The sequence below is a fragment of the Dromaius novaehollandiae genome, chromosome 3 (assembly GCF_036370855.1).
Source record: "Dromaius novaehollandiae isolate bDroNov1 chromosome 3, bDroNov1.hap1, whole genome shotgun sequence".
Classification (NCBI taxonomy): Eukaryota; Metazoa; Chordata; class Aves; order Casuariiformes; family Dromaiidae; genus Dromaius; species Dromaius novaehollandiae.
Window position 1 is genome coordinate 972950 of NC_088100.1, and position 23189 is coordinate 996138.

Below are 23189 nucleotides of genomic sequence, written 5' to 3' on the forward strand. Positions count from 1 at the left end.
TTGCAAACAAACTACTGGATTATGTGTATTCAAGCTTCCACACAACTACCCCAACGATACAACTCCAGGACAGATGTGTACCTGTCTTTTATACAGCTCTGCCATGCTGATGAAAGCCTGGAGTGGGGGCCTCAGCCCTGCCTCTCGCCTCCCCCTTGGTCCTTCCATCTTATCCTCCCATTGCACAAAACAGAAGCTGTGATGCTGCACTTTCAATACCACGTGACAAATACAGGAAGCTAAACAGAAGCTGTTGCACTGTGTTCAGCACAAGTGTGGTGCTTGGGTTCCAGAGAAGAAGCAGAAATTGCAAGGTTCGGGGCAGGGGCAAGACAAATATACATCTCTAGCTAAAGCCTCAACCCTTTAATCCAGCCCCCAAGAAAGTGACCAGTCATATTTTTAAAGTTTGTATTTTCTAGTGTAATCTCTCCCAGGATCAATTAACCCTTATAGCTTCTCTCACATCTAATCCCAAACCGAAGCTAAAGAGAAAAATGCACTGGTTTGATTCAGAGGTCACAGCACTATTCTTGTTTTCTGAGCTTTGTGTTGTTTTTGTCTCTGCCCTGAGTAAGAAAGAGATTCTACTGAAACCTTGGACTCTTTTGGGAAACCTAGCTTCTCTTTTGGTCAACTCAAAAAGAGGATCAAGTCAGGAAAGAATCAAAGCCTGGAGACTACAAACAGAATAACTATTTGATACTGAGTGCTGCAGGCTGTCTTGGGTCAAACTCCTCGTTCTCTGTAACAGCTTTCAGACCACAAGCATTTCTGTACTGCTAGGATAGAGGGCAAAAGCAGAAAAAAGGTAAGGAGGAGGTAATATCTGACTGTAAGAAAGATATGAGAGAGAAAAAAAAGTAAGGAGAAGTGCTAAGCAACAGCTATAGATTTGCAGTTGCTACTCAGAGAACTTTAAAAAGATACCATCTGCCCAGGAGGATTAACATATCAACCCCTGATGAAAGGGGTTGCAAACGGAACACAAAATGGGACATAAAGAAAAGGTCTAGGCAGTGCTCTGAACAGGAAGTCATGAAACTTCTTTAACCCAACAAATGAGAATTTGTGGGGTCACAGTGTGTCAGAGTAGGATCTGAGCTGACTCTCAAAATAAGGTAGCTTTATAAAATGGTCTTGTTGACCAAGATTAACAAAACATTTCAATTTTTTGAAATAATGCTATATCACAATTAGGTTAACATTACGTTCCATCACTGTCTACAGAACACAGTTGCGCTTTGTCTTCAATTCAGATACAGGGCTCACAGCAATTTGCAAGCTTCAGAAGGCACTAACTCATCTTTCTCAAGAAAGCATTTTTAAAGACAGAACATCGCAGCTGTGGCAACATAAATCTCTGCAGGCACTACTATGGTCTTAAATATGTAACGTGCAACATATTCTCAATTTCATGAAATTGAGAAATAGCATATGGACAGTTTGTCAGAGATTCATGCAGTTGTTGGCTGCATTTCACCTAACTAAAAAAGAAAATCAGTTTAAATACAACTAGAGGAGTTACTAGCCTGTCATACGCAGCTATCATGAAGTTGAGGAGAAGGCTGATGGATTGCTCTACACTGATTTGGTGAGTAGAAGGCAGGCGTTTGTTTAGCTGGTAGTAGATAGATGAAATGATTGTTTCTAGTCGAGACACGTTGATCTCTGTGTTATGATCCAAAGTGTTAAGGCCATTATCTCTGAAGGCTTCAATCATATTCCAGATATCAACAAGATGAACTAAAAATAAAGGAAAAAAGTTAACTGCTATTCTATAATGCATACAAGCTTATTCTTATGGTGTTGTTTTTGAATACTATGATAGCTTTTATTTTGGAACCAACAATTACTTATTTATGTCCAAAGTGAGAGACAAACTCTTGATACTCATCGTTTGTATCACCTGGTGAAAACTAACAGAGCCCTAGCGGCCAGAGTCCTTGCGTGCCTTTTATTCCACCCTCGAACATCTGGATGTTCCGATAGCAAGGCTATATAAAGGAGAATTCATTTCAGAAAGTACCATTTGTATTCAAAATTCACTAAAAGATTGGTTATAACTACTAATTTTGAATATGCTCAAGGGACAGGCTGACTGGTAGTATTCCAGGATTGAAGGAGGAACTTGATGTTCCGGTTAAACTATAATTGTTTCCAATTCATCCCATTGCCAAGTCCAAGGCATAATACTTTGTAAATGCACACCTAGAACTCCAGAGCGTGTCCCTAAATTACACTGCTGTACCTTAGCACATATCTAAGTGTTAATGATGTTGTGAAAAAGATTTCCAAAACCACAATAAGTGATCTGCAGAAAGACATTACAGTGTTTCAAATTTTTTCAAAGCTTGAAAGGTATGCATGACTGAGAAAATCTAAGGTTCAACAGTCCATCAGTCCAAATGGAATGTGCTACAACAGTTACAAGGGATAGATTTATTTGCTAACTTTGAGATTTTTTGATCATCTTCCTTAACTCATATAAGAGAGTTTGAAGTAACCGTCTGATCTTTTAACATTTCTCACATAAAAACCACACAAAGACAAAAAACAAACTAACTTTTCACACCAAACATATGCCCCTGGATCACTGTGTGGTCCAAACAGAGATTGTAAATACGCAGTCTCATCTACACATCCATGCGAGGTAAAGGTTACTCAAGGCATATGCATGGCTACAACGAATTAGGCCTGAAGTGTGTAATGTACCATAATTAGCATATCTTAATACCTTGTTTTTACCGATTAAGGAGATTTTTTTTTTTTAAACACAAAAACATGAATTGCAGACAAGAACTAACAGTTTTGCACAGGAATGAAAAAGTGACAACCCGTGCATCAAACTAAAGGCACTACCTATCCCCAGGATATGTGGAGGAGACACAATTTGCAATATGCGTTTGTGCATATCCTCTGCGGGACTCCTCAGCTGTTCTCCTATCTTCTTTCACATCAGAAACACACTAATTCCACTTCAATTGCTGGGTGGAGGGAAGAGTTATTCCTACATACATAAATGTGTCAAGCTTTTGGTTGTTCATTTTCATACTAGTAATAAAAGGCAAAGTAGTAGAACATATCAGCTCTTGAATTAATCTTTGATTTGGTGAACTATTTAAGGTCAAAGGAACATAGAAGAGAAAGAAAACATACCTTAACTAGTATGGTGTAAACTTAGAAAATTCTCTAAGGTTGCTATATTGCATAGAAATGTGCCACCATGATCAAATCCAGACACTTTCAAGCTAGCAATTATCTGATGTTTCACCATACTCACACCTGGCTCTAGCTGTCAGCTGGCTTGTGGTACATCACAATGAAACAGGAGTTAAAATAGCTTGAAACTGTCTGCATCTAACAGTACAGAAACAAATCTACAGCAACTGAAATATGTCAAGCTGACCCATATATTTTAAATATTTTAAATACTATAGAATAAAACTGAAGCTGTTATAGAGTAGCTAACAAAAAAATCACTGCTTTTTTAATTACACATTTAATCTCGACTTGGTTCAAGGAACAACTATTAACACTGTCCAATAAAAATGTCTGTTTACTCTTGCTGTACTTAAAATTCACACGGGTAGAATGTTTCGAACCATTACGCGTGAGAAATTCATGAAGATAAAGAGTAATGATAACTTACGATTACATCGTTTTTGTACAAACCGCAGTTTACAGGCTGTCCGATACGTTGAAAGTCTGATGACATCAAAGTTCTGAGCCCCTATGAATAAAAAAAAAAACTTGTATTTTTCTTTCCTCCATGCCACTTTTTAGAGTAATTTCTTCAAATAAGTTGAGTGTTATGACTTTTCTCTTCATATACATCATCTTTATCATGTGAAAACGACAAAGATTTTCATTTCATATCTCATAGTCCTTTTTAACGGTATATTAAAAAAATGACTGACGTTTGAGACCACCATGACAACTCCTAAATCCTTAAATGTAAGTAAGAATTGGCTCAAATAGGGAGAAAAAAGAAAAAAGATTGCATTGGTGTTGGATGACATGTACACAAGAGGGCAGAAAGGGGTTTTCCTATTCTAACTGCTGCCTGCACCCGCATTGCAGCCTCCACCAGAAGCACACGTTCGGTCTCTCAAATAGATCCAAATCAATTGAGGAGTAGCAAAAGAGCGTGGAAGAACAAAGAATGCTATCCTCACCAAACCCCCCCACTTTTCAGGGTTTAAAAGCATTATATCTTCAAACAATACAGTGCTATCAGCATCTTCCAAGATGTGAACGCTATCACCTATCACTAGTCTGTGCCACACTACCAGTTCTGGCCCCCACTGTAGCTGCTACTAATATTCCAAACTTGAGCAATTTCAGAAAGTTGTGTTAACCCTCTGCCAAACAGCAAATTGATCTGTGCATTCCTGTACTAATCAAATAACATGATAAATGATGCTGGGATGATAAATGATGCTGGTCTAAAGTCCAGTGCTAGCCATTTTTAATTTGGAAGCAGCAAACAATCTAAGTTTTGAAGACCCAAATCATTATAAAAAAACAAAAATGCCTTTTAAATGGCTGCCATTTAAATAGCATTAGTTGCTCCTATAATAAATGTAGTCCTAAGATGTACACTGTAGCAATCCAGCTGCATGTGGGCAACGGCAAGGCTGCACATGCATCCTGTGCCTCTTGTGTTTTCACAGCAGTGCATAAAAGCAGGTCCTGCTGCAGTCCTTCCCGCTTCTCTCCTAACTCACAGCCTAGATGAACAGAGAAGCGAAAAACAGGGATAAAAGTGACTTGTGGAATCCAGACATCCAGAAGTTACTGTAAAAGAAACAAACCATTCTCCTGAAGAACGCCTCTGACTGCCACGTCAAGGTCATGTCCAAAGGTCAGTATATTACTCCCTGCTACAGCGTTCTGAATTCAGAAATGCAAATTCCTCATTTGAATTACCTTTCTGTTCACACCCACTGACTCACAGATGCAAATCTGAAAGGAGGAGAATCTTGTCTTTTAGACAGTTTACTACAGATTAACAAAGACGATGCCAGAGCATCTGTATACGTGCCAAAGCTTCTGCTAGTTCTCACACAGACTTGTGCACTGGCTTGGAAGTGCCATGCCAGACGAACTTTCTCTTCATCATTGATGCAGAGCACTAGGTGTAAAGACTGTGCACCAAAATCAGTGAGAATGCTGACCAGCTTCCCATTCAGGACTCTCCACAACAGCCTACGTCAGATCGGCACTGCGCTAGCCAACATCTGGTGAGCGTACTGCTTGGCAGCATGGTGCAGCGTACTAGATTATTCCACCCTATCATCTTTGGGAAACCAGTCTCTGATACACTTCCAGAAAGTACTTGTCCTCATCATTGTTCCTGGCCAGGTAGCGTAAGGAGTATCAGGATCCAGGGCTAGAATAAAATAACTCGTTTTGTATTTCCTAGCAATATTCTTTTGAAACGCTCAATTAGGGTGCACGCTCCTTTTCAACCCACGGAAAGCATGTAGATTTTCCCACAGAACAGTCTCCACAAAAATGCTTAGTTTAGCAGAAACCTTTGTGGTGTCCAGTCCCTGCCTAACCATACATCTCATGGCACAGGAACACATGCAACGCTGCTTGATCCGCTTCCAGCCCTCGCAGCTTTGACTGCAGCTGCGACTGGAGCCTGGAGACAGCACTTGAATGGAAGGCTCACCACCCACCCTGTCTCAACTTACAAAAAGGCCATTTAACAGCTACATGTAATAAGGAAACGTCTGTTTTCTCTTCCTGTCTGCCTGCATCATATGCCACAAAAGCTTCAAGGGGGTCATTCTTCTAAACCATCTGAAGAGAAGAGGGATGTGTTCTCAAGACAATCTGTAACTCCATATGCATTCTGCACTTCAGAGAAATTAGACTCGCTTGCGCAGAATTCTTGCCCGTTACACAGCTCCACCAGTACTACACAAGCAACAAAAGTGTCCTTGGGTCACCCATGCCTGCAAGGCCATCAAGTTCAAAAGGTATCATGCCCAGTTTGGGATAATGCCATAAAAATCTACTCTTGTCTCACTTAAGCAATAATCTAAATATCACTTAAGTGAATTTGCATATTGACCAACATCAAAAGGTTACTGAAAGCATCAATTTTACACATTGCAATATGAACAGAAAGGAAAATATTTACATATTCACCTTTAAAAGGAAATACTCCACCACAGGATAGACAAGGCTTGAAGACTTTAGATTTCTCATCTGACATGGTAAAAAAGCATATAGAGAAAGGCTGTTTCGAATACCTATACAGCAGCAGTTTTACTGACAAAACAGCAATCAAGATAATCAGAGGAGTTCTGAAGATTAACTATTTGGCCAAAGCTAAAAACTAGCTTGTTTTGTTCTCCCTTCTTTGGGTCAGAGACTCAAATAAGGTTTTTGAAGGTCTTTGAAGAGAGTACTGGAGAGAAATAAAACTATACAGTCATACTTCAGTACTGAAGAGATTCCAGCCTCCAGCAGAAATCATTATCTGTAAGAAACAGTCAAGGAGGACTACATATCTAGCCATCTTAATTGATCACAAGATCATTACAAGACTAACATGACACACCTAGAAAGAGGCAATCGTAATACTCTGATCTATCTGCCAAAGCTTTTCTGGTAGGAAGCGTTATTGCCCTTTTACAAGGTCCTAATGAGATTTCATCTGGGATATCATGCATAATTCCAGTCAACTTTACTCAAGCAAAACAGAACCAAGGCAGAGAAGGAGAATAAGAGATGAGGTGCATGTCAGGAAGGCTACAGGAATTAGCTTTTGGCTTGTTTAACATATGGCACAAGGGGATACGACTACAAATTCACAGAAACGGAGAAAGCTGGGGAGAAATAGGATATAACCTATGGATAGGTCTCACATGAGAAGAAGCAGGTATAAATTAGCCAGGAATATAATTGTTCTTGAAATTTTAAAATACTATAAATTCTTATAAAAATATAAGCATGATGATGCAAAAGTCTTCCAAAAAATAGTAGCATGAAAATATTATTTATTAAGGTAGACATTCATCAGCCTACAAATGGGATTATAGGACATGCTTGCCTAACCTAGGAAGTTTCATTTAGTCCTGTTTTCCAGTAGGGAAGTTAAGTAAGACGATGATGTGCAAGCATACAATCTTTAACTGCTAACATCTTTTTAAAGGTAAGTCTCATTCCTTTAAATTATACTATCTCTAGATAGTTATTTGTATTGTAGTAACAATTACAGCCTCCCTTACAAAGAATGGTCCTATACAAAAAAGACCACCACCAACAACAAAACTCAGAGTTTTCTTCCCAGTCACACTAGCACTGTGGTGCAAATTTAAATGGCCTGCATTTCTTCTTTTCTTTTCATTTTTTTCTTTCTTTTTTTGTTTTTTTTTTTTTTAAGTAATTGTTCACAAACTTCAGAAAAATCACCATAAATAAGAATGTGAATGTTCTTTAAAAAGGAGTTTTACAAAACCTGGAAACACATGACTTCGTAGGCAGTCATGACCCATCTGTATTCTCCTGACCATAAAGAAAGATCTATCATTCAGTGAGCAGCCAGGATGCTTTTCACTAGATGAGGCAATGGTCTTGTGAAAACAAGATGCAAATGATCTGCTAAAATAGTCAAAATGAAGCTCACAGTAAATAAGTGACATTATGTCTTTAAATTTCTTACTTACTCATTTCCATGAACAGCTGTCTCTTCTCTGCCATTGTCCTCCTCCTCTTCCCACTCTCCTCAATCATTCTGGAGACAAAAATTGCAAACACTGTTTGTGCTAGAATTTCTGCCTCAAAAGCAATGTACTGTGAACAAAACTATTTTATTCATCATTCAAACATTTTGGTTATATTTGGTAAATGAGAGGACCAGTAGAAAGAAATGGATGTCTCTCCATAACTACAGTATTCCATAGCATAGTGACCTATTTTAGGCTTTGTAATACCTTTTAAAGCTGGGTGTTCTGCAGGAAAGATGAGAAAACAAAATGGCAGAATTAATGTAAAGTTTGCAAAACACAGGAGCTGCATACATATAAGCAATAATATTATTTTAAAAAGTCCTCTCTTTTCAAAGGGCTTTTGTTTCCAAAACACGAAGCAAGCAAGACCTCCCTCTGAGCAGCTGAGCCAGTGAAGCCTAGAACCCTACAGATCTGCATCTGCTAGACCCTTTGGTGTTCAGAGGTGAGAGCGTATTATATTCCTTTTCCTGGCTGACAGATTAATAACATTTCTCTTCCCTACCTACAGTTTTTGGTTTTGGTTGTAAGAACTTAACTTTGAAGCCTGCTGCCCAAGTTCAAGCCACATTTGACACAGAAGTAAAGGTCTTAAAGACATTTGCCTCAAAGTGACAGCAAGTGGAACTTACACCCCAAGATAAGGAAGTATAATTTAGCATCCCTTACGTCTTACTTCATTATGTAGTCCTAAAAGACAGACACTAAATTTTTATTAACTCCAATGAAAAAGCAAGTGACTAAATTCAGTATTAGTGCAAAATTTCACTTGAAATCACTATATTAAATGATTCTTTTGCTACCAGATTCACCAGGTAATAAATGCTTTCTTTAATGCATTTAAAAAGAGAGGAAATACCAAACGCAATTATTTTACAATTATACCAGAATCCAACTGCAAAGTGAATTAGTCAGCTCATCCTCATGCAACATGGCAGGACAGATTTCATTAGGCTTAAATGTCAACCAAGGAAAGGAAAGTCGTGCCTTGGCACTAAGTATATACTCACTGACAGACTTAACAGCTTCACTCAGCAGTCTTCCACTGTCTGTTAATTATTTTCTGGTAAAGATCTCGCATCATATATTCACTTTGAAAGCCACCAAAACCTTTTTCTTACCAATTCACAAAATGAATATAGCCAGATGGTGGTATAATGTAATTGGTATATATATTTTTTATTTCCTTATTTTTATTGCTACATAAGAAAACCTTAGACTCAGAAACAATGTGCTTCTGTATTACCATTTTTTTTAAGAAAGTCTCAAAGGCATTTTTGCAGACATGTCAAAGTTCCTTTTTTCAGCTTCCTAAAATAAATTGATTTTTGTTAAGTCAAATGAATACATGCAAAGGAAGTGTTGCAAAGGAAATGCCTTATCTTCTCAAAGTTCTTCAAAATAAATTATCTCTAGATGTACTTCACTGTAGATTGTAGCATGTGCTCCAAGAGCCATACGCTGGGAAACTTTGTCTGTGGAAGTCATTTTGTCCATACACATGCTCCAGCTACCCTCATACCCTGCCTCAGTTTAAGAGATTTTTGTTTTGGAACTAATGACTATTCCCTCTATTTCCTCCTCACACAAAATACACATGTCGTCCCAAAGAGTGCCCGTTACTATATCACTAAGTAGCTTTGCTTCAAGTGCGAGCCCCTCTCTAAATTCCATGGCAGATGCACTACAAAGGGTGGATTAATTGCCTGGTCTTTCAAGTTGTTTTTAGTAGAGATTACTTTATCTAGACATGATGGATAATACTATTTTAATCTTCTGCAACACCAAGGGGAGGAAAAAAAAAGTCAGGATAATATTAAATCTCCTGATCCTTAGGCTTTGAGTGCACGTCTCTCTCCCCACCTTCCTAACCCCACACTTCCAAACCAATCTCAGTTTTAGACAAGCCTAGGATGGGACTTGCCTCACATCAGAGCTGCAAGTAAGTGATGTTGTCTCCGTTAAGTGTGGGGTAGGAGGTCTGTAACAATTATCTTGCAGAGCCCATGGATGCCAGCTAAACCCATAAGATGGACTAGCTTCAGGACCTTCACAGAAGACACAGAGAAGCGCTACCAACCTGTAGGGAAAAAGGTACAGCAATGCCAGGTGTACCCATTCACCACTGCTCAAGAGACTGTGCAAGCAGTACAGACCGGGTTCTGAGGAAAGGACTAAAGCAGAGATAAAGCAGGGTATGTAAATAATACTGTACATTGTATTAATGCACTTAATTTTGGTGCTGTTTGGTAACACACCTAAAGGTGTGACACTACCATGACATCAGTCTCTTCCCCCACTAACACTTTACTGCTTTACTAGTGTCAGGATTTTGGTTTTTTTAAGAGGTCATTCAAGCTGCACGGACCATGGTTATATAGCACTACTACACAAAATTCACAGTTAAATAGGTTACATTTACCAAGACGTATACTTCTAAAATGTTAAAGGAGCTAGCTCTACCCTTCATACTCCCTGCAAAGCAAACGAGTAACTTAGCTGTTCAACAATATCCTTGAAATGAGATCTTCATAAATAATTGGGCTTCTCCACGATTAGAATGTGCCACAGAGAGACATTAGTGTAGCGTGATTAACCCGTAATCTGGGAACTATCTTGTACAGATTTTTCAGTTATGGTCTCAGAAAAACCATGTCCAGAGGAATGTTTTCTCAGGACCACTTCCAAGTCTCTTACCTTTCTTGAAGGAAGCAAAAGAGCTGAAATTCTCAACAGGTTAATAGTACCTGCTTGCTGAGAAAACGAACGGTACTATTTAGATACACAAACTTTTCTTACAGATTCTTTCTTCTGTAATCTGTGAGGGACTGAACACCTAGAGAAATGATCTTTCTGGGCCAGAGTTATCCATTCCAAGCCAAGTAATCTGACTGGAGAGAGAAGTTTAAGGGACAAACTGACAGATACTCGGAAAAATTGTGGAAATGACACTAGGTGTATGAGATTTATTAGAATAGCTGACAAATTACAATTTTTAAAGCCTGAACAATCAGACACAGTAATATTTCTTACTGACGGAACTGGAAGAAAGACAGTTTGCATTCACTCTTAGCACTTTAAACCTATGTTAAGTTCAAAATAGAAATGAACTAAAACGAGAACAACTACAATTATGCTAATATGCAAACTAGAGTGTGCAACATCAGGAAGCCGGAGAGGTGGACTGTAGTTTGTTCTGCATTTTTTTTTTAACATTTGTGGTACAGTGCTTAAGAAAAGTGCTAAGGAACATGCATGGATCAAAATGATATGGCAGACAAAAGTTCTCCAGATGGACACATGCTCACCTCACAATGGACATATGCAGAGAAAAAAACACTCAAATATTTGTTTTATGTACCATCAAGCAACAATGCAAATTAAATGGGGATTCTCCAAGAACACACTACATGTCTAAGCAGGTACTTGCAAGTTTTTTTCTACATAATTTTATCTTTCACATTTGCAACTAGTTGCTTCTACACACTTGATATCTATCAGCAGTGCTTAGGATTAGCCGTACACATAGACCAATGTGAATCTTACAGATCTGTACTGCATTTTCATACTCTTTTTAGCATATGCTACCATATGCCAACTATACAACATACAATATATCACCACCCTATGCAAAAGAAGTCCCAAGTCCATGCCCTATGGTTTTTATTCATATAAAAAGGGCAGTAGGAACACATATCTAAAACTATCAAACCTTTACACTGTCAACAGAAGAAAAAGATCTTATATATTCACAAAACTTCAGGTTTTGACCTGAGGGTTTCCGTAACAGCAAGCCAGATGAAGCTTGTTGGATTTCAGTCATAAAGAAGAACTGAGATAAAATGATTAAAGCAGCTTAGAAAAAAAAAAGATATGCTTAATCATGCTTTAAAATCTCAATCATTTGGTTGCAAAGTTCTAACAAGAAAATAACACTGGGACACATCCATCTTGCCAAAGCAGTATCATGTCTCCAAAAGCAGCCCAAAGTAGATATCTAGGGACAAATGCAAGAGTAGGACAAGCACACAGGAAAGTTTCCTGAGAATACACTTTCAAGCTCCAAAAGTTTGCAGTGCCAAGAAATCCAGAGCCAAATTGATTCTCTGGAGTTAGTAACCATCTACAGCTTTCTCTTCCATGAGCCAGTCTGCCTGTCCTTCACCACTTATAAACTTTCAATGTCCACAACACTTAGCAACAAGAAATGCCAAGGCATAAAACCAACAGTTCAACAAATCACTTTCTTGCATTCTTTTGAACCTGCCTCCTCCTATCAGATTTTGAAGTCTTGTAGTTCTTCTACTGGGATGGATGATGGGGGAACCAACCACTATCCACCCTCTCCATGACATGCATGATTCTATAGATCTCCAACATATCTTCTCCCCAGCTCTCTTCTCTTCCACGCTGAGAGATCCTGGATTATTTTGTCATTCCTTCTACTGAGAGTACTTTATGCTCCAGTGAGTCCAAACTAAAACGTGCCTGCCAGGAAAGTTGAAGAGATAAGGCCTGAGCCAAGGAAAGGGCAAACCAAAAGAAGACTAAAGCAATTCTGGTGCATATAACTAGGAAGGACCTAGGACAGAAAAACACAACAGACTGAACAAGGAGCTGAGACAGAAGTGAAGACTAACACCAGATTACAGCTTTGCACAGGAGTGACTGGAATGACAACGAGTAGCAAGGCAGAACACATGCAGTAGTATTTGACTTGGACAAACTGAAAGATGAGAGGTAAGGATTAAAGGTTCTACAAACAGCAGGAAATACAGCTTTTCCAAAATATAATAATTCAGAATTTAGGTTTTCTTATATCAATGAAATATAAAAATAAAATGCATTTCATTTTCCCTTAGCTCTTGATCCAGAGAGGTGACAGCAATCGTTCCATTAGCTCCAGTGCAACATGGAGGTGCAAATGGATATAAACATCAGGACTTTACAGATGATGACCCATGCATAAATCAGTATGGATTCAGAAGATGAAATTAGGAAAGAGTTTTAACATGAAAACTGCCTTAAATATTAGCCCTGATTTTTATAAAAACAGTGATTACTCACAAGCACTAAGATGCAGTGTTTAAGGGAAGTGATCAGGCCTGAAAGGGCACATTAAAACCCTAAGATGTTTGACATTGTAACCTTAACATTCCTTTAAACATAGCCTTAAATCGCATACACAAAATCCAAACATGACAGATGTTTTGACCAGAGGGGGGAAAAAAAACCCACCCACACAACACGCTCAGAAAACTGCCTGATTTTCATCCATTCTGGAGCCTTGACCAACCTAGACAGCACAACTAATTTCTACATGGTAGACCTGACAGTTTCTTACTTCTTCCCTTATGCTTCCTGTCTTCTCCCCTTCAGGTGCTTCAAAGGCAAAGTTCATCAAGAAGAGCCTATACATTATGATATTAACATTTTGGATTAATAGTGTTTAATCAAAGAATCTGATCTGCTTCCTTCCTTCTCCAATACTAAATCACTACTGAATTCTAGATTAACTACACAGAAAAGGCAGGTTCACACAAAGGCCCATACATCAAAAAGAAGCCTCAATAGCCAGCAGAGATGGAAGACACCTCAACTTCTCGAAAGCCAATCGCTTTGAGATACAAGCAATACTTTTTGATATTTGTATAAAGTCAGAAACAGAAGCCACCCCCTGAATTTTACATAGTAAATTCTAAAAATAAATCTAATTAGGTTTAGAGAGATTATGCTTTAAATATTTTGAAAAAGTTGGCTTTAAAAGTAACAGTAAAAAATGCAGTACTCAGTCCTGTTTCCTATATGGTTCTTCTGCATGGTACAGAAACCTGTAAAATACCATTCTGCACTCTTGGAGACTTACAGATTTTTTTAATAGGAACATAAGACAGACCATAGTAGATTGTACCAGAAATATGGTTCCTCACCATACCCTTCCGATTGTTTTGCATGCACTACTGCCTAGTTTCCTTTCATGCTGGCTCCTGCCTCCACCCATTTCTGCACTGGAAGAGACATGAACAGTCCTCAGACAGCCATCTCTTTTCCAGGCTGAAGAATCTGGGGACTATATAGTTGTTGCACAAAAACTGCTCCTACTTTTGATCATCTTTATCACCTTTCCCTACACGTTTTCTTGTTCTGTTGTCTGCTCTCAGAGATGAAGGAGAAACAGAACTGTACACTATACTGGACATACAGGCGTACCACTGCTTTATACAGCAGCAATAACATTCTTGGTTTTATTCTTTTTTATTATTTATTAGTAATTCTTAATATTCTATTACCTTAGATTACAACAGAGCACTTGCCCAATATTTTCACAGAACTGTGCCAGAGCACCAGGATAGTATTGCTGAGGGGCAATAGATAGTTCAGAAAACGACAACGGATACATAAAGTTAGGATTGCCTGTTTCTCCTCTCCCCTCCCTCACCTCTATTTACATATCTTTACATGCATCTACACTGGCAATAAAGTAGCAGATGAAATTCAACTACTAATTGAGTCCTTCTAAAATTCTTAACAGTTGGCTTCCATTTTTAATGATGATTTCTTTCAGCACATGCCTCACTATTCACCCTCTGTTCATTTATCATTTATGAATATACTGCTGTTAGTACAGTGATGGAATGAAGTTAACCTAGGAATGCTGAGACTGGAAGGAATTGATGTCTGACTCGTTAAAGTTCTCTTCCGCAAAAGAATGTAATCTTGCTCAATGTTTTTCTTACTTCTACTCTACTGAGGCAATTTCAGCAGTCCCCATCTCCTGCCACAGAGTTTTCTGAAATAAAAATCTGTATTCTGTGAGATAAACAAACCTACTAAGAAGACACAAAAGTCATGCTCAAAGTAAACACTCTACTCAGAACTGAATCTAAACAAATCCAGAGATCTACAGAGTGCTGAAAGCGAGGGTAGCAAGTTTTTTAAACATGTAGAATTGGTGCAAATATAAATAATTAAATGATAATGCTGGAATTTAATTTCTTTAGCTCTAATACCACTCAAATCAACCCAAGGCTAAAATCTCAAGTACTTGCAGAAACATGTCTGGACACAAAACATCAAGACTGCCTACCACTAAGCTTTTCAAGGAAGGGGAAAACCTGAAATTTGATTAAGATGCAAATTTCACACACAGAGGTGTTTCATGATGAACATCCGTCTTTCTTCTTCTAGAAAAGTGTTTTATTTCTACTTTAAATAGAAAAGCAGTAGCACCAAATATCTTACTCTGCTTCTTTTCATGGTGATGAGACAGGGAGCTTTTATGGTCTGTTCTGGATGATTTCCACAGGTATTTCTTCATCAAAAAGCCTTTTGTAATATTTAATAACCTGGAAAGGTCATTTACATTATGAAGCCTCTTGCTTCACTTAAGGATGAGGACTAAGAGTAGGTTCAACCTAATGCAATTTTTTCCTTAAAGGCTAATAAAAGCACCGCAGTGAAGTTTGTGCCTGAGCAAAATTCTGCTAGCTAGGTATCTCCCAAAGTTTTACGGATTCTGGTATGCATGGAGAGCTGGAAGCAGAAGTATGTTCCACAGGTTTTGGTCTTCCTATCAGCTCTTGCTCTGATGGCATGGGCTCAGTTTATATTTACCACCTAAGCTGGAAGCACAGAAAACTCATAAGAGAGTGCACAGATGCTCTGCTCAAGTCTGACTCAGTGAAACACAGAAAACTTCTCCCTGCAGTGATAGAGCAGTTCTTGAATTAACAGTGAGAACCTCGCTGGATGCATAAAATATAGTTCTGCTTTATGTCAAGAGGCAGTAATTTTGTTAAAGGCAAAAGAAGCAAATCTGAAATCAGTTAGATGAACCCATTATTGGCAGAGCTTATCTTTTATCCATGAGAGAGGTCAGTACAGTTACTGACACTACCAATGGTCTAGAAGGCTTCACAGTGAAGTATGTTTAAGTTCAAATCAGAAGCAAAAGCGTCAGAGTTGAAGTCACTGATGCAGCCAGCACTTAAAATTGAGCGGATGTACTAAGACCGCATTTGCTGATTTATCGTCAGTGATATCGAAAGCAAGCTACAACCTGCTCCAGTTTCAGTTAGTTCTGTCATAACATATGTGTTCAGCTAACTTTTTTCAGTATTCAGTTTCCAGATGGATGCTAAGAGGCTCTTGAAAATTACCAACACATTATACCATGATAACAGTAATTTTAGTTTTTTATATAAAGAAATATATATGTATATGTGTGTATATACACAAATATATTATACATACACACACACACAAATATATTTTTAATGCAATAAGGTAAGGTAGTCCCAAGTCCCAAGGTATATTTTATTTCAAGATAACTATTATTTAAATTCATAATGCTAAGACTTAAAGGGGAATTATCTACCCTGTCATAAAATAGTCACTAAAAAACAAAACAAAATACCCAAACACAATGTAATTCTTATTTGATAACTTGATAACCTTGGGGGGGGGGGAAGAGATCATTAAATGCTATCAATTATTTGGATGTATTAGTTGCAAAGTAATGTTTACCTTGAAGCACAAAAAAACTGTAAGATAGAGCATCTTCCAAAACAGTTGAGTGTGTTTGGTGCAAGCCTTCAAAAAGTTTACAGTCTTTCTTTATGCATCCAACTTTTAGCTCTTTCAATAGCTATGATATTACTATTTAATTGCCTCATGAATAATTGATATGACAGAATTCATCTGAAAACTAATTTACAAATTCCACACCAGTAAAGGTGGAGACTTCTACACAGTCATTTTCACTATCTAAATTACCTTAAATAGCACCACAAACAAACATCTTTCAGCTTTACTCCTCTCCTTTTCTTCTTTTCCTGTTCGTATTCCATTCTTCTGTTCTACTCTTCTGCCTTTTGTTTATCTTTAAAGAAACTCTCCCACGCTCACAATATATGCATGCATTATGTTTCCTGTACTTACATCTAAAGAGAAAAAAACAATACATAATAACAAATAAAATCTGAGGACTTTCCCTTTGCTTGCTTTCACAGCTTCAGTTGCTGATGACTCTGGACTACTTATTTCTGTGGTCCTCGATTACACTTATAACTTAAGCACAAAAATGAAAGCGAGCAAGTCACTCTTAGATGGTTGTTAGGCCAATACTACAGGACCTATTTTAAAAGGTTTCGCTCTTCTTGGAGCTCATCAGCTGTAGGTAACGGCCTAAGTAAGCAGACTTTCCTCTTCAGATTGAAGAGAGGGAGACTGAGTATATAATTATTGTCAGCCGATGTAGCAGCCTTTGTTCTTGCGCTAATGATAGCCACCATCTCAAAAGCCACATTTTCTATTCTTCCCTAACCACTATCATATTGATTTCCTACTACTTTACGAACTACAAACTTTATTCTGTCATTTTGGTTCCATATCTGCAGTTTCAGGTGTTTGCTCACTGACTTTCCATTATTGTAATTTAGACACTAAATCTAGCTAGTTAACTAGCTAGAGGGATTTTTTTTTCTTTATACAATCAGTTTTGTTTTGTTTTCTATTCCACCTTTAAGATCTCCTCTTAAGGAAATTCTGATTTTCATGATTTGATAATCATTTCCATATATTGGTTCATGATGAAACACAGCCTCATCAACTGAGCAGAAGAACACAGAAATACTTTTGCATTTACGAATAACTGAGTTTGTTCAGATTCTTGATGTTGCATTTTACTAGTGGAAGTATTTGGCATCAATTGAGAAGACTACACTTGCTGTGTTAGCGAAAATTCTACTTACACTTATTTATATTCAGAACAATTTGTAATTCAGTGAAAATTCAGAACACTAGTTTGGGGCACATGTTGATTTTAAATATACTAGTTACAGTGAGGGAAGTTTAATTTTTCTGCCAATCTTCTAATTAGAATGATCTCCTCTTCACAGGTTGTTTAAAGAAAGGAAGCTTTCATCCCTTTTCAGTTCATTCAGTTTTTAAGATTTGAATGAACCTGCCATTGAGCTGAGGATATTAAATAAAAATTTAGAGCATATCTGTACTCACAGTAAACGTTACTGCCATCACATCTGGTTTAGCACTTTTAGTTATATGGTTTGGGCTTGTATGCCTTGAATTTTTATTCAATTTAAATAATTTTAAATAATTTCTATCTTGTCATAAATGTTCTCCCAGTTTTAAGGTTTACAAATTAAGTAATTTATGATACAAAGGGTCATGTATTTTTAATGAAGTGAGTCTAGGGTAAATAGAAATACTGAAGTATTTTTTAATCTTTCCTTTACTATAAATTTGAACAAAATCACGAAGATTCATTTTATTCCCTCACTTCCCTCTTTGCTCACCCCAATTATCTGATGCTATCCTCCTTTCTTACTGATTTCTTCATCTTCACTTTGTTCAAATTCCCAACCCCTTCCTCAGCAAACTTTAATATATCTAATTGAGTAAAAGTACTCCTTCATTCCCCTATGCCTCTTTCTAGGAAAAGAAAAAGAGATCTAGAAGTTATGTCAGGGGACAGCCAACACATTTAGACTAAAACTTAGAAAGATGATAGAGGAGGAGCCTTCTTTCTTATAAAAGATGCAACTAGACTGGCAACATCTCTTTAAGTATATTAAAATTTCTGATAATTCTTCTAGTTTAACTAAAATTTTAAACTCTGTACCCATAACTATTTGAAACAAACTGAAACATAAAAGCAATTGTGCAGAAAAGGATTAAAACCAATACTTTTAAAACATTACTTCTGCATACTACCACAATATATGGAAATAATATGCAATTTCTAGTAGCACAGCTATCTGGGACAAAATGGACTTCAGTCTAGAACAGCATGAGTGGGAAAAAGAAAAAAAGAAAAAAGACAGCCTAAGATCAAGACAATAGATCACATCTTAATTTCATGGAAAACAAACCAACAAGTGGATGGCACTGTTATTTTTCCCCCCTTTTAAAACAGTGGACCAAAACTACTTTTAAAGAAGATTTTGCAAAAAACCATGAACTTACTATATAGTAAACTTTCCTGAAAATTAATGGGCAATCAAGTAGTTTGCAAAAAAAACAAAAAAAACCCAAACAAACAAAAAAAAAACCCACCAAACCCCACAATTTAGTACTAAGAACTAAACATTTCCCTACTCCATGTCTTGCCACTTCCGTTTTAAACTGCAAGATTTTTTTTAAGGCATAAAATGCCATCTACGTTGTCTGCACAGCACACAGCGTGCAGCAACATGTTCTCAGCTAGTCCTTATTGCTTTATTTTACTGTTATTGACAATGAGCCTCTAAGTCCCCATATGAGACCAGCAAACTTACCTTCCCACCTAGTAGACAACTGATAAAAAGAGATTCTGCTACATACAAGCTAAGCAAAGATGTAACAACAACAACAACAAAAAAAACTATGTCCTTCAAAGCCAACGCCAGGTACAGTTCCAAGCCATTTGAATTATTGTTCCACTTGCAGCACAACGAAATTTCAGTTCATGTGTGTGACTACTGAATGCCCAGAACAGAAAGAAATCCCAATCCTAAAGGGCTTAAAGATTGGGTGCAAGGCAAAAGACTTGTCAGTGAGACAGGCACTAGGCACAGTACATTAGTAGCTACTTGTTGCTAAGTTTTGGAGTTTAAGTCATGACAGCAAAGGAAAGCTTTAGAGAATATCACAAGGTAATACTTTTAGGTATGCATCAATATGTATTTATTTTTAGTAAATGGGGAATTGTTAAGCATGGGGAAGGGCAGGCCAGCAAGCTATAAAGCACGTTTAAACATTTAGTTTGTTGAAACACAGATTTGACCACACCAAAGACGACAGAAATTAGGACACTAAGTGCCTTGAATGTAAAAATGTTTTTCTTTAATGACAGAAACCATCACAAAATCTTATCTTCCTTTATCTCCCAAAAGCCTCAGGAACACCAATGGATTCTGCAACCTCCTGAAGCAAGTTAAAAATAATATCTATACAGAATACTTACCATGAGCTTGCAAACAAGAGCAAATACAGCACTTAAAATTGTTTCCTTAAAGTAAAGGGGTGCTAATGTTAGATAACATGAATGAAGTACACCACGCTTTTAAAGCAATAAAAGCTCAGAAATATCCTAACTAATAGCTTACCTCTCCCTCTCAGGATGGTAAGGCTCATCCTTGCAACACAAGAGGGGATTTCTGTGCAGTTTGTGCTTCCTAGCTTTTCCAGTGTGAATCTTACAAAACTGTCTCTAGTCCTTTTTATCTGCAGGTTCCCAGAACTACTCACTGCAGCACGGGAAATAACTCCAAAATTGCCTCTTAACCAAAATGAAATATTTATTGGGAAAAGTCTAGAGTCATATTTTTGCCTATTTCTTCATTAACCTAGTAGAGGCAAACAGAGCAAGCACAAATAAAGAATGCACTACCAGTAGGATAGCACACATGCAAGAACTCTGACAGAATGCAAACTGATCCTGTTCTTTAGCTATCTGCTAATAGTTTGGACCTCATACAGCTGTTCTCCATCCATCCATATCAGTGGAAGATCTTATCATTTTCAGTATCTGTCATCACCTCTCCTTCCCTATCCCCCATCTTCACCAAGCGATAGAGCAGTTCATGCAAGATCTTCCTACCTCACTTCAGACAGAATCAGCTTAGATTAAAAGTTCTGGCAAATAAGGAAAAGCCTACAGAAACTGCTCCTTTGGCTCACCTGTAGAGAAGGTAAATTCCTGTAAAGGACTAGTGACAAACACCTGGGAACAGGAACTAGTTTCACCACCACAACTGAATCAGGGGAAAAAGTAAAAAAGTCTGCCCAAGGTTTAATTCTTTACATAAGGATTATTTCATCCTCTACGTTAATTCAAAATATAAAATATCCTCATTAAGTTCACAAGTTAACATTGTGAACTCTAGAGTTGTCCAAATTTTTTTTTTTTTTATGTTAGAAGTTGTTAAAAGGATATCAGAGTATAGAATGAGGAATTTACATTCATCTACATTTAAAAGGGTATCTGCCCTGGTTCAAAAGTCAATAGGAAAGTCCCTGGTAGAAGAAGACCTTAATTTTGCCTGAGGCGCCAGAAACATACAATACCTTCTTTGTTACTAAAAATCTTGGCTGTTCCCAAACCAGTTGCCAAGACCACTAGTGCCTCCCTACTCCCTCGATATTCCCTTTGATGCGATCATTCTATAAAAAAAGGAATAATATACAATAATTAAAAGGTAAGTTTCTATAAGCACTGTAAAATGTGCAACAAAAAAACAAAATCAAGGAATACTAACGTGCTTTTTAGATTACATTCTTCCTGTCCCCACGATACTTGTCTTCCTGGGTATAAATCTATTAGGCCTACACAGCTAGGTTGCTGCATTGCACAATGCTGGTCAAGCCTCTCAAGAGCTTGCAGGCCTGCTCATATTGCCAGTTATTAAAAAATTATATATTTAGACTGCATCCACTAAGTAACCAGGGCAAGAAACATTTCAATATACTATTTCACGGTGCACCTACTTCCAAAAAATTTGCTGCCTACTCTGCCATATAACCTTCAGGATCATGATCGTATGGAATGTTAACAGATACTACCACCCAGCTACATTTTCTTAATATTTACTGTTGCGAGAATTTTTTGTCGCAATCTTTTCAGCTGTTATAAACAAGTGGCCTGCAAACATTAAAATAGAATACATTATAGTAGAATTGGAAAGTTTATCCCCTCCCTGCCTCCCATCTAACTTCTCTTTGTAGACTATATGCAAAAATTCCCTTTTATGATTTCAGTCCTTACTATTCAGTTCTTCACACTCTTCTATTCTGTTCCCATGTACACTTGTTCACAACAAGTGCAGAAGTACTGTCAGGTTTTTTTTAATTCTCTATGGTTCAAAATTCCAAATATCTGACCAACTTCTGACATTAAAATGCTTGCTATTATTTCTTCCAGATTTAGGTTGCCTAAAATCCTCATCTGTCTAAGTCTTTACATAATCTGTATTACTTATGTATGGTTGAGAAGTTAGAATACTTCTGCTGTTTCTAGGAGATCTTGAAAGACCACAGGACTGGAAAAGACCCATAAAAGTATTTAAGTTTAGCCACAGTTTATCAGCACAAGCCTATTTAAACATGAAACCAAAAATACACAACACAGTCACGATTTCTTTTCCTTGGCACTCAGGAAAAAAAAATATTAACTTAAATATTATAAATTCAAATCCTTATCACCAAATAATAAAATGTTGAAACCACAAAGCCAAAAAAAAATAGCATGATAACACTTCTTTTGATGAATGATAATAGTAAAAGAATCAGGCAATTCTGAAAACCAACCCTTTGCATCCACTGGGAAAGTTGCTTTCTGTTGCTATCAGCTGATGTATTCTGTAACTGCAATGGTCTGTGCTAGAGGCTACTTTGTCTGTGCTAAGATTTCAAACAGTGATGAGGGCTGGCTTGCTAGAGAATTATTTACCTTTCCTTTTAAAAAAAGCTCTATGAAATTACATGCAAAGAGACTTATTTGACAACATTATTGAGGCTGCATAAGAACTTGTAACGCACCATCCCCATAATTGATGATCAGAAGTATGTAAACAGTGTACACCTGTATGTACAGTGCACTCTTGTTAATGATGCAAACTGATTGCCAAGTCATTAGTTTAAACTTCAAGACTTATTTTCTCTCTCTTCCAAAACTGTCAGCTTGCAAAACATACCATAGATATTGTACAATGATACCTACAAAGAAATATAAGCTGTCATTCCTAATGCCATCCTGTGGCACTGAATGTGCAATATAATTAAACTGATGGAAAAATCATACCTTTTTCTTAATCAACCTTGTTCCTTCATAACAATAGCTCTTGTTCTTGCATCACAACTTCTTCCTAAGTTTTCTTGTACCATTCATCACTAAACTTTTTTAAAAATTATCATGATTAGAACTTCTAGGTTCTATGATAAAGTAGAAGCCTGAATGTATTAGCTGCAGTACAGATAAAGTATAGACATGGTCACCATCCTAAATAACTTGCAACCTAAGACAGCAAGCAGTCTGCTGCAAAGAAATAAAGAGTTGGAAACAATACTGATCAGTATACCAGCAGTCTAAATGCTGTCATGATTTCTGTATTCATCACAACAAAGAACCTGAAGGAACGATACAAGGGGGATCATAAGGTGCTGGTGCAGAAATCTACTGGATGCTCACTCTTAAGTATGAGAACATGTAACAAGTAGGCAACAAAATCTCACATCCCAGACACCTGAAACAGTAGTAAACTGGGGATAAATCATGAAGGAACTACAAAATGAAGACAAGAATCCTGATAATGCTAAGAAGCAGAAACCCATGGAGGACTGAAATAGGACAATATGGGTAAGGCAATGGCCTGAGAAAGTTACCTTTGTAGTAGCATCTTGGACCGTTGGAAATATAGCAACACTTTCTGGGTCAAAGGA

At 37.4% G+C, this 23189-nt stretch overlaps 2 protein-coding genes across 10 annotated transcripts in view; one reads left to right on the forward strand and one right to left on the reverse strand.

The window, feature by feature from the left end:
- The window catches only part of HADHB (hydroxyacyl-CoA dehydrogenase trifunctional multienzyme complex subunit beta), a 644785-nt gene that overhangs the window by 332030 nt on the left and 289566 nt on the right, over window positions 1-23189 (forward strand). The gene's annotated exons all lie outside the window — the stretch shown is intronic.
- The window catches only part of DTNB (dystrobrevin beta), a 211304-nt gene that overhangs the window by 185891 nt on the left and 2224 nt on the right, over window positions 1-23189 (reverse strand). For all 9 annotated transcript variants that reach the window (XR_010388137.1, XR_010388136.1, XM_064508184.1 and 6 more), the window contains exons 3-5: window positions 7689-7756; window positions 3653-3733; window positions 1533-1746 (exon numbers count right to left, since the gene is read on the reverse strand). Coding sequence is in view for 7 of the 9 variants with exons in the window: in XM_064508184.1 (XP_064364254.1) it covers window positions 1533-1746; window positions 3653-3733; window positions 7689-7755 (362 nt within the window). In the remaining 2 variants the exon portion in view is untranslated. The remainder of the gene's footprint in view (window positions 1-1532; window positions 1747-3652; window positions 3734-7688; window positions 7757-23189) is intronic.